Source organism: Hydra viridissima, unplaced genomic scaffold, assembly GCF_058129835.1.
Source record: "Hydra viridissima isolate aposymbiotic clone 2 unplaced genomic scaffold, HvirCarnegie_v1 scaffold_5, whole genome shotgun sequence".
Classification (NCBI taxonomy): Eukaryota; Metazoa; Cnidaria; class Hydrozoa; order Anthoathecata; family Hydridae; genus Hydra; species Hydra viridissima.
In genome coordinates, this window is record NW_028324304.1 from 8,791,522 (window position 1) to 8,803,919 (window position 12,398).

At 29.3% G+C, this 12,398-nt stretch overlaps 2 protein-coding genes and 1 pseudogene across 6 annotated transcripts; 1 reads left to right on the top strand and 2 right to left on the bottom strand.

Moving 5' to 3' along the window:
• Nucleotides 1-183: 183 nt before the first annotated feature.
• LOC149888459 (uncharacterized) lies at nt 184-1,138 on the bottom strand (annotated as a pseudogene).
• Nucleotides 1,139-5,740: 4,602 nt separating this feature from the next.
• Nucleotides 5,741-7,304, bottom strand: LOC149888460 (uncharacterized). The gene has a single exon (XM_090089347.1). It carries the CDS (start codon nt 7,203-7,205, stop codon nt 6,012-6,014), a length of 1,194 nt encoding a protein of 397 aa, XP_089945473.1. The 5' UTR covers nt 7,206-7,304; the 3' UTR covers nt 5,741-6,011.
• A 32-nt stretch (nt 7,305-7,336) lies between these two features.
• Nucleotides 7,337-12,234, top strand: LOC149888461 (uncharacterized). Of its 5 annotated transcripts, none has more exons than XM_090088646.1 (5): nt 7,337-7,453; nt 8,304-8,432; nt 9,228-9,385; nt 9,475-9,585; nt 11,810-12,234. In XM_090088646.1, the coding sequence occupies exons 1-5, from the start codon at nt 7,390-7,392 to the stop codon at nt 11,885-11,887; spliced, it is 540 nt and encodes a 179-aa protein (XP_089944772.1). In that variant the 5' UTR covers nt 7,337-7,389; the 3' UTR covers nt 11,888-12,234. The 5 variants fall into 5 exon arrangements, with proteins under 5 accessions (XP_089944772.1, XP_089944773.1, XP_089944774.1 ...); XM_090088647.1 differs by having other exon boundaries at nt 9,297-9,385; XM_090088648.1 differs by lacking the exon at nt 11,810-12,234 and having other exon boundaries at nt 9,501-9,585.
• Nucleotides 12,235-12,398: the final 164 nt, after the last annotated feature.

A 12,398-nucleotide genomic window follows, 5' to 3' on the forward strand; every position in this document is an offset into this window, starting at 1 on the left:
TCTGACGTTATAACTTGAAAATAACCTATTTACAACGTCGTTACGACGTCGTGTGTTTGCTGGGAAAGATTTAACTACTTAAATAAATCAATTATAATTGTTTCCATCTAAACCTACATCATGATACCCTCTCATTAATATGTAATGTGTTTTCAACCAGCTTTGAAAAGCTGGCCAAATGTATTAAAGCAAAGTACAAAGTTTATCCACAACTCCCATCATAATGTGAAGCTCAGGTGGAGGAACAATGTGTTCAAGAAAAGTTTCTTGATCGTCTTTTAAGTAAATGAAATGAGGATTTATTACATTTTTGTATTCCTGTTTTTTTCCACCATATACATATTGATCAAAACATAAGTCTATGGAGCCCAACGTTCTTAGTTTCCCTGCTTCAAGGGAGCATTCTCCTTCACAATACAGGCAGGCATATTTACCAGAGTGACTTGAAAGTTCTAAAAATACTATTTGCACACTTTAGGTCAAATGTCATACTGAAGTTTACTTCTTCAAGTTGAAGAAGTGCCAATAATTTTTGGAGATTGCCATTATCCCCCTTAGACCATCTCCACAATGGCAAGAATATAGCATTGCTTGACACCAGAATCTTCATATATTTCAAAGGAAGAATGATGATTTTTTGGATCGAAAACAATAATGATTTTTTGGATCGAAAACAAAACTTTTAAGAAGTTTTGACCACTATTTAAAGATATTCAGAGTTTCCTGCAATTCAGTCATGTTAACATTAATAATCAATTCTACAGCACTTGTTAGATTCCTGTGTAAAGTAGAACATGATTTTTTAGTTTTATTTTTAGAGAGTTCTAATGCATTTGATAGCTCCATAATATTTTGGAACAAGATATGATTAACTTTCTTTCTTTTTGACTTAATTTCATTTACTCCAACTGTAACAGAGAAAAGATTTCCACCTGTAGACATCTTGAACTGCCCTACACTTACAATGCTTTCACTCTCCATTTTATGCTTTAACAATCCAGATGCTACTTGTTCTGCATGTTTATCTCCAAGTGATTCACTAATATCTACTATATTGGTTACAGCTTTACTTTTGCAACAATCATGAGAAACTCCTCTAAAATTAATAGTAAAAATTTTATAACAGTTTTTGAAATAAGTAAAAACAATAAAAAATATATTGAATCAAACTATAAAATAGCATAAAGAGAAAAAATGTTTTAACTGATCTTATTTTAACCTTATTTTTAAATTATAAAATCATAAATATAAATAATCTATACTAAGATTTAAATAGCAGAGTCCACAGTTTTTTTCAGCTACATTTAAAGTATTTGACACTGGCTAATTATTTGTCTGGATACATATCAGAGGTTCGCCTAATAGTACTCCTATTTACCTGAAATACATTACTTTCTATCAAATACATTATTCTACCTAAAGTATATTATATAATATCAATATATATATATATATATATATATATATATATATATATATATATATGTATATATATATATATATATGTATATATATATATATATGTATATATATATATATATATATATATATATATGTATATATACATATATATACATACACACACACACACTGGCTAGAGAGTATATCAAAGGTACTTTAATCTATATATATATTAATGGGTTATTTTGACTACAATAATGGCTGACTTTATTAAAACTTTGGAAGAAAAAAAGCCAAAAATTATGCGTTTTAATTTTGGAAGTATACATATTTAGCACTTAGTTCAGATTTTTTTGACAACACATATTGTGTTTACTAATGCATATGATTGATTAAATGTAAAAGAATTAGGAGTACGGAGAGTTTCAACCTGGGGGTCGATTTGGAGAACAGTGTTGCTTCACTTTTTCTTTACAGAATTTTTGTGAAGTTAGACATCTAGATAATATACACAATTGGGAAGGATTAACTTTTAAAACCGGTAAAGATAGGCAAAAAGACATCTTAACTCGACTTGAAGATTTATTATATATTTGAACTAAAATTTGGCATTTTAAAAAAAAAAAAAAATTGGAATATTGTAAAAAATATCGTTATTATACCGATAAATATCGGTATTCTCGTTATTTTTATGTATTCCGATAAACCGATAAAAAAAAGCCGTTAATATCGTTTCAACCGATAAGTTATCGTTTAGTTATCGGTTCAAACGATAAGTTGTCGTTTCATAGACAAACTCATATCGTTTGATATCGTTATCATTTTATATCGTTATCGGTTCAAAATATCGGTTCATACCGATATACCGATAACGATACGCAGACCCTTACTATTCACACGAACCTCTTGGCCATTTATCGAAAAACGGCGGAAGCAGAGCTATACGGTAAGCGAAAGATACTATGACCCACGATGAGGAAATTAAAATATGTTTTAACATAGTCATAAGAAATAGATAGTCTGGCCACTTGCGGTATTCCTTTGATCAACTCTTTGTTCGCATTTTTTTCGTGTCCAGTCCGCTTCAGAGTGCACAAAATTTGTTTTCATCGATTGTTTATCTACGAACTGCTTGTTTAAATTACATCTTTTTCATCCAATATTTTGAATGCCTGGTGCTAATTGTTCTATTTATGGATGCAGTACTTCTAGGAGGCATAAGGGAGTCTCAATATTTAAAGTTCCTGCTTCTAACGACAGTTTTAATACGTCTTGGAGGGAAAGTCTGATTGCCATTATTCTCAAAGATCGTTATGAAGATTTAAGTTTGAAGACTCAAATAGAAAATAAGCGTCTGTTTATTTGTGAAAAGCATTATCTTCCAGAAATGATACTTTATAATGATAAAAAAAAGACATTAAAACCTGGATCATTGCCGACTCTGTGCTTACCAAAAAAATCTTTCACACCATCAATTCCTATACAAAGAAAATCTGCCTCTGCCATCATTGCTAAAAAAGATGCTTTAACGACTTCAAATAATATTACTGCCTTTAAGCCTATATATAAATCATTTGAAGAGTTCTTAAATCGTATTAGCAAGTTAAAAATTAGTGACTGGACCATGAGTGTGAGTCCTGTTGTGGCAGAGTTTAAACTTTATGATACAATCCACACATGTCCTCGATATGAAATATATGTTGATGATAGTCTTGCTTTCACCATTCGTGTATATTCTTGGCTCATTCCAGATGATCATTTAATATATACAAAATACAGAAGATCTATGCGACATATTTCAGCATCTAATCTTTTATCTATTGTTACTTCTTTTAACCTTTGTTCTGGAATAACTGATGTCTTTGCATTAAAATCAAATCTTTATATTAAACATTGTATTTCAAAAAAATTTGATTTATTTTCATCTAGGAGTGAGTTTCCCTTAAACCAGACAGAGTATTTTCGATCTCAGTCATGTATTATGCTGATTGAGTGGATGTTATGCTGTTCACAATGTAAAAGTATTGAAAAAAGTGAAATTAAATGTTTGAAAAAAAGATTAGCTACTTCTAGTATCCCTGCTAAATTAAATGCACCAATTACATTTACATCTCCAGATCGTCTGAAGCTTACATTACAGAGTGTTCGTCTAGAAAATAAAGAATTAAAAAAAGAATTAGCTTTGATGAAGCAAGAGATTGAAAATTCATCACTAGCTATTAGTAAAAATATTGAAAGTGATTTAGTTCAAATAATGGCAGAAGCTGATAAAAGTCAGATTTCTCCATTTATGAACCTGTTTTGGGAGGAGCAGCAAAAATATTTAAAATGCTCAAAGCAAGGGATTCGTTATCATCCAGCAATAATACGTTACTGTTTGGGATTAGCTGCAAAATCACCAGCTGCTTATGAAGCAATAAGGTTAAATGAGAAAACTCATTCTGGTTTTTTAATTTTACCAAGTCGTAGGCGATTGCGTGACTATAAAAACTATGTAAAGCCCAAGTTGGGATTCAATAAAAACATAATAGAAGAATTAAAAGATAAAGTCATTAATTTTTCAGTTCAAGAGAAATTTATAGTCCTAGTTCTTGATGAAATGAAAATTCAAGAAAATCTTGTTTGGGACAAACATTCTGGAGAATTAATTGGTTATGTTGATTTGGGTGATCCTAGTGTTAATTTTGCAACGTTACAACAAGCTGATAAGCTTGCTTCTCATGTTTTAGTTTTTTTAATTAGAAGTATTGTAAATCCTTTTAAATACAGTTTTGCAAATTTTGCTACTACAAATATTACATCAGTGCAATTATTTTCTCTATTTTGGAAAGCTGTAGGAATTTTAGAAATCTCTGTTGGTTTAAAAGTAGTTGCTGTTACTTGTGATGGAGCATCATCGAATAGAAAATTTTTTAAAATGCATTTTAATCTGACTGAAGAAGAAGATATTAATGGTAATGTTGATGTGACTTACCGCACTGATAATCTATTTGCTGATGATGATGATAAAAGATTTATATATTTTATTTCTGATGTTCCTCATTTAATTAAAACAGCAAGGAACAACCTTTACCATTCTGGAGCTGGTAAAAGCAATCGTTATATGTGGAATCAGGGTCAACATATTTTATGGTCCCATATTTCTGATTTATTTTATGAAGATTTAAAATGTCAACTACATGCATGTCCAAAGCTAACTGTTGAGCACATTAAAATAACTCCATTTTCAGCTATGAATGTTCGTTTAGCTGCACAAGTTTTAAGTGATTCATGTAGTACTGCATTAAAAATCTATGCACCATCAGATACAGCTGGGACAGCACAATTTTGCAAATATTTTAATGATTTTTTTGATTGCTTAAATGTTCGGAATACAAATGATTGTATATTAAAATGCAACTCTTTTTTGAAACCATTTTCTGACACAAATGATGTTCGATTTACATGGCTTAGAGAAACATTTTTAAAGTATCTTTCTGATTGGCTTTTTTCTATTGAATCAAGATCTGGAAATTTTTCAAAAAGTGAGAGAAGTAATATGTTTATTGCTTGGCAAACTCATGAAGGTTTAAAAATCACAGTTAATTCTGTTATTGAACTTGTCAAATTTTTAATTAACAACAATGTAAGTTATGTATTAACTGAAAGGTTTTGTCAGGATCCTTTAGAAAATTACTTTGGACAACAACGGTCAATTGGTAGAAGAAAAGATAATCCTTCCTTGTTTGATTTTGGTTTCAATGATAATACCATTCGAAATCAACTTATATTTCACCCAATTGCAGGTAACTGTCAAAATGTCAATGAATCAAACAAAATATCAAGGGAGAGTACAACACGTATACCACGCAGAAAATGGACCAACTCTGAAAAATGTATTAATATGAAAAGTTGACTTTTCAAGTGATTCAATAAAAATTTCCCTTATGTCTCCTTGTACTGCTGAAAACAAAGAAAAAGAACATACATAAAAACGGCTATTTTCATAGCCACAAATCTTATTAAAAATGTTAAATGGCATAAAATATTGATTAGTTACATTAGAATTTTTTTTATATTTGTAATAAACTAAATTTCAGTTAATTTTGTAGACATTTCCTTACATTTACTTTTGTTACAATATAAACAGGCACCTATTATTCTTTTTATAAAACCTCCACAGGTATCCACTTCCCCCAAAAAAACTAGTGATTTCACAGGCAGATCTAAGTTAAGATTAGTTGATGTATGCATATATATATATATATATATATATATATATATATATATATATATATATATATATATATATATATATATATATATATATATATTAGGGGTAGAATTGATCTTTGAGTTGTTTTTGATCTATGAGTTATTAGTTGTTTATTATAAATATAAAACTAGTGTGCATAGTTAATTTTGGACTTCATTTTTAACTATTCTTTGTTTTCTTTTAGATAAGGGAGGGTCTCTTACCTAGCTTTTATTTCTATAAACAAATAACAAAAATTTTAAAAACTAATCTTTTTAATGACAAATAGTTGCTAAAGTTACTATGCCAAGCATGCTTTCATGAGATTTGTGGCTATGAAAATAACCGTTTTTAAGTGTAATATTCTACTAAACTTCTATAATCCAATTGATGTTTTTTTCATTTTTGAGCGGAGGGATTTTGACTTTGTTTGATTCTCTTTGATTTTGTGGATACTTAGTTTTTCTTTTGCATACGAAAAAGATCTTACTCTGACATAAAGTGTAATCAGATGATAAAATAAGTTTAAAGACAGTTCTTTGGAAACTCGATTTGTGCAAAGACTACGAAGTTCAGATATGTTAGCCAAAACTCCACTGTTTTTTAAGGTTTCAGCTACAATTAACTCTGAATCAATTTTTTTTACAAAACTTTTACTTTGATGGCGAAAGAGAAACTCAACTTTTGTAAAAATTTCTAAAACTGGAGGAGACACTTTCCACAAACCACCACGATTTTTAGCATTCACAAATTTATCATAAGCTTCAGTGCATGTTTCTGGACTCTCAAATAATTGTTCTGTTTTACCAGCATTAAGAAGTGAAAGGCAGTCTGTGCTTAACTTTTGCTGCCATAATCGAGAACTGCGAATTCTGCAATAAAATGTGCTAAATACATAACCACTTAGATAAAAGATAATTTCTTTGTCTCTATCAGAAAATTCAACAGGTGATAAACCATTTAAATTTAAAAAAGAAGTATTGTAAAGTGAGTTTGTAAGAAATGCTAAAACATGATTGCATAGTTCATAGCCAAGAAGTCTAGTCGATTTTTTAGTCAGATTGCTAAATAAAATTCCTTGATTAACAGTTTTGTAAAATTTAGGATAAAATCTTTCAGCATCACCATCAGCTTTAAAACCAGCTATTACTGTCTCTAATAGAGATAGAGTTTGTTGTGAAGTATCTAAAATTATTGCATGATTAATCCTTAACTCATCTCTATACAAATCAGGATAGCATTCATCGTTGATTAAGGTAGTAATACTTTTATCAAGCAGATTTTTAAATTCATCAAGAAGAATAGGTGGTTTAGGACTTTGTATCGTTAAATCTAAAGGAATACTTTGATGCTTTGAATTTGTATGCCTTGTAAGTCCTCTTTGAGATATGCACTTCTTAGAACAAATTGTGCAAGAAAATGTGCAATCAACTTGTTCACTAGATAACTCCAACACCAAAGCATCTAAATCTTTAACAAAATTTTCGTCTTCAAAAAGAATATCATTCTCCAAAGAAAAAAATAATGCTTCTTTATCAAATTCACCATAGAGTTCTTTCTGCGTTTCCATTTTTTGTGCACTCAGTTCCTGGCCGCCCGACAAATTTCAAGTGTTTCGTATGATTATAAGAAAAATCCAGATATTACGGCCCAAGTGACCAGACTATCTATTTCTTATGACTATGGTTTTAATTATGCGAACTTTGTTGTTACGTCATGCTAATATTAATTAACGTTGCGTGTAAACTAATCTTATGTTGTTGTTTTCGTTTATTTCGCACGTGCTTCAAAAGTTTAAAAAAATGCATGAAAGTAAAAGTAAGTTTGTAAGTTTTTTTGTTAAAATAATTATAAGATTGGAAAGTAATATTAAAAAATGTTAAAGCGAGACGTCATTGACATTGACTGAGGGAAGAAAGTAAATAAAAATTAAATAAAAGTTAATTAACTTTTTTGTTATTCACATTGCTAATCTGTTCTTAAAATATTAATCCTGCTGCTACTTGCCTTTTTATTTACAAAAGATAAAAAGGAAGTTTAACTTGCTATTGTATATCTTTATACTTAGTTTATTGCTAAATATTTGCTTAATTATATTTTTGAATTCATTTATTATTAGTATTTTCATGGTACAATATAATGGTATTACACATAGTACTACTTATTGTACAATGTAATATATCAATTTCAATATATTTTACTAATATACCATGGTATATAAATAAATTTAAATTGATAATTATATTTTTTGGTATAATGTCATTTGATACTGTTTATTGGTATTATTTAACAATATTTTTAATGGTTTATTGTTATTATTTAATACTATTTTTATATTAAATATATATACTGTATTATTCACTACAGTTCATTTTTATACAACCATAACGTTTGTAAGCATATGCAGGCTCAGATTTTGTTTTTAAAATAAGCATATTTAAGCATATTCTTGAACCATTTAAATGATTAACAAAAAATAAATTTAAATTTAAAAAATAAGTTTTTTTAAATTTAACCATTTAAATCAACAAAATAAAACTTGTACATTTTTATGTTTTACAAAGCAACGACTTCATGAATTTCTAATTTAAATATAGCTTAAGTTTGGTTAGACTTTTTTTTTCCTTTTGAGAGTTAGAAGATATTAATAACAGGATTTTTTTTATAGCTAAAAGAAATAGTCATATATTTTTTTATGAAGATGAAAATGAGGCCTTGTGTTACATAAAACAACATGAACTAGAACACACTGTTCGCTTTGTAGCATGGTTTACACCCAAGGGATTTGGTAACACAGGTTTGAACCTTTTTTTGATTTATTTAATATCAACTTTATGATGCAAATGTTTGAGTTGTCAGAAAATTCTTTAACACAAACTTTTGAAAATAATTGAAAATAGTTGGAAAGGTAAATGAAATACATTATAAATTGAAAGTTTATAATGTATTTCATTAAGAAGATCAAACGCAGTGATGAATTAAAAACTTTAAATGCCTTTTTCTCAGCTTTAAAATAATGTCTCTTACAATTACAATTAAGTTACAATTATTTTGCAGTTATTAATCTTGCTTCTCCTTAGGTAAGAAATTTTTGTATTTATTTTTTATCCAATTTAACAGGTTGTTTTTTAAAATTAAATAGTTCATGGCAGACTTCAGATTTCAACCTCAGATTTCGAACATCTTTTTTAAATTTTCTATAAATCAGAATTACTTTCTTTGATGTAAAAAATTTGATGTAAATGAAAAAAGTGGCTTCAAAATATAAGATTCCAATACATGTTAGTAAAAGTTATACTATAAGCTACTGCTCTAAATCGAACATTTACAGCAGTAGCTTATAGTAGCAACAATGCAATGACATTTAAATATGGTTAATATTTAAATGTCATTGTATTGTCAAACTTTATTTCAATTTCTTTGTATATGGTTCTTTGTAAAATGGTTCTACTTTACTAGAATTTACGAAGTGAATGTTTGAGTTATTAAGTGTTTACTGTAAATCCAATGTTTCTCATTAAAGTTTGGTTAACTTATTGTATCATTTTTTGTATAAGCGCTTTCAGTGTAAAGCAGACCGTGTCACATTTAGATGTACATAGTGAAAATCACAAAGTTTTATGGGAAAATGAAGGATTTTATGCAGACGTGTCTTTCATAGTTTTAGCACTGAAAGTTTTGGATTGTTCACATGGAACAGATCGCAATAATGCAAGAAAGAAAGCATACAAGATTAAAACAAAAGCAAAGGTAAACTCCATTGTTTATAACATGAATTCCAAGTTATAGTTTTAATAAAAAATATTTACCTTATTAAAGTATTACTTGAATAATTTTAGAAAACTGAACACTCTTTTCAAAAAAGTTATTTTAGTGTGCAAGACACAAAAAAATTCCAATGTCCAGCACAAGTTTCTATGAAGGAAATTATACATTTCAAAGATTATAAGGTAATTTCTAAACAATTTACTCTAATTGATATAAATTTTTACTACTGTAAGCATGAAACAAGCATTATTTATGAATAATACTTATTCTATTTCATTTGTGCATTTGTACATCCATGTAGCAGGCATTAAAGCCCAAAATTTTTGCCTTTCTCAATCTCTAACTCAAATAGTCAACTTTCCAACTCGTTTTCCAGACAACCCGAATCATTTTCCTTCTCTACTTGACTTATGTTATGTTTCTGATCCTAGTCAGTGCTCAGTTTCTCCTCACTCACCCTTAGGTGCTTCTGATCACTGTTTGATCTCTTTAAATCTATTATCTCATTCTTCTTCATCATCTAAATCCCCCTATCATTGCACCCTGTTAACAAATGTGCTTCTTACATAACTTCGTGGATTCAGGCTGGCATGGAATCTTTTATTCCCAATCAACAATTCCAAGTCAAACCTCACTCTTCTCCTTGGTTTTCCTCACATTGTGCTGCTACAATTGCCAACCGAAATCATTACTTCCGTATCTATCAGCAAAGCAATTCTCCAGAAAACAGACGTCTGTTTTTTACTGCTAGAAACCATTGTAAAAAGGTTTTGTCTAACGCCAAAGCCTGCTATTCTCAGGTCATGAAATCTCGTATTTCATCACAAAAATTAGGCTCTTGTGACTTCTGGAGAATCTTTATTAGTATCAATAATAAGGGCAAATCTGTAGTTCCACCTCTTTTGTATGGTTCAGATTTTGTCACCTCACCTAAAGACAAAGCTGAATTGTTTGCTAAGAATTTCTCATCAATATCGACTTGATTCCACTAGTTACGTTCTACCTGATATAGCCGTAAAACTGGTTGATCCATTGCTTGGCATTCATATCACTCCAGCTTCTGTATCTAAAGTGATTTCCTGCTTAGACTCTTCTACTGCTTGTGGCCCGGACAACATACCTGTTATAGTCTTGCAGAAGTGTTCTCCGGAGATGTCGTTGATACTTTGAAAACTATTTAACAAGTGCTTATCAGAGTCTTGTTTTCCAGCCTGCTTGAAAGCAGCATTTGTTATCCCTATTTTCAAAAATTCTGGAGAGTGATCTGATTTGTCCAACAACTTTCCATTAGTCTTCTTCCTATCATAAGCAAAGTTTTTGAATCTTTAATTAACAAACACTTAATCTCTCGACTTGAATCTAATAACTTACTTTCTGATCACCAATATGAATTTCGATCTTCTTGTTCAGTTACAATTACAGCTGATTTGCTAACAGTAATAACCGATAGGTTTTATTGGGCATTAGATAAAGGTGGAGAGGTTAAGGCCGTTGCTCTTGACATTTCTAAAGCATTTGATAAAGTTTGGCATGCTGGTCTTCTCCATAAGCTTTCTTCTTACAGTGTGTCTGGTAACATCTTTAAGATTATTGAATCCTTCCTTTCCAATCGTAGTATAAAAGTTGTCCTCGATGGACAGCACTCTTCTTCTTATTCTGTAACTTCAGGGGTTTCTCAAGGTTCAATCCTTGGCCCTATACTCTTTTTAATTTACATTAACGATCTTCCAGACATTCTCATATCTAAGGTAGCATTGTTTACTGATGATACTACTATTTATTCTTGTCATGATAAGAAGCCAACACTCTCTGATTGCTTGGAGGGGGCATTTGAGCTTGAAAAGGATCTCACTTCTGCTACAGCATGGGGCTCACAGTGGCTGGTGAACTTTAATTCAGATAAAACTCTGTTTTTTTTAGCCAATCGTTATCTTAGTAATTTAGATCTTCCTATATTTATGAACGGTAATGTACTCGATGAGTCATCTACCCTTTTCTTGAAACAATATCCAAGATTTTTTTATATGAATGAAAGAGCAAGTTGTTCAAATTTAAATTAGTTAATTTAATATTTATTTTTTGCTTTTATTTGGATGAATAAAGACATTACTGAATTTAATAATACTAATTTATCCAATCTAGGGTTTATATTGATGCTTTATAAAATCCTTCTAAACCAAATATTTTTATTATGTCTTTGTACAGTCGCTCTTATGTCTCGTCTAATCTGTTTTAACTAAATTTTGAATTAAAAAAAAATGAGTCTCTATAAAACCAAAGACTCAAATGCAGGAACTTCATAAAGTTACCCCGGAGTTTCCCAAACATAATGTAGAAATTAAAATAGATTAGACGCAACAAAAGAGTGGATGTATTAATTTTTGATGACAATATTTTTTTTACTAGAGTATGACAGTTGATTCTACTTTTTATACTTGGGTTAGCAATGTATATAAAAGTGGATTTAAATGCTTTATTGGTTGAAGATGCTGGTTTCAGAGGTGGTATTACTGTTTTTGACAACGTTTTACTTTTTTGATCTGCAGTATCCAGACGAATTGCGAGTAGTGTTTTCGTTACTTGAAAAAGTTTGTGGCATTCCAGAAACAATTAATAGTTCAATCGCAAATGATTTTTTTAGACAACTGAACATTTAGTTAAATTTATAAATAATCAAGATGCAATATAGTTTTTTTTTTGATAGCATTTTTTGTTTTCTATGGGGTTTTATTTGATTTTGACTTATTTTTATTTTGATAAATTATCTGGGTTATGTAATAAAAAATAAAAAAGTTAAATATTTTTAGTAAAAAGTATAATCATTCATTTTATAAAATTTGTGTTTTTTTTTTAATTTTAGTTTCTTTCTTTCTTTTAGGATAACAACTAAAAAAATATAAAGTTCCATTTTTCAAGTTTTAACTGATCACTCTTTATATTATGCATCTTTTGTTGTGGTGGTTTATATTTTATTGATAGTTAATACATGCATTTT

Bases quoted from the DNA above. Each gene is read 5' to 3' on its own strand.
- LOC149888460 (XM_090089347.1), bottom strand. From the start codon at position 7,205: ATGGAAACGCAGAAAGAACTCTATGGTGAATTTGATAAAGAAGCATTA.
- LOC149888461 (XM_090088646.1), top strand. From the start codon at position 7,390: ATGTTGTTGTTTTCGTTTATTTCGCACGTGCTTCAAAAGTTTAAAAAA. The intron at 9,386-9,474 runs GTAAACTCCATT...GAATAATTTTAG, and splicing joins AGATTAAAACAAAAGCAAAG to AAAACTGAACACTCTTTTCA. The intron at 9,586-11,809 runs GTAATTTCTAAA...TTTTTTTACTAG, and splicing joins TACATTTCAAAGATTATAAG to AGTATGACAGTTGATTCTAC.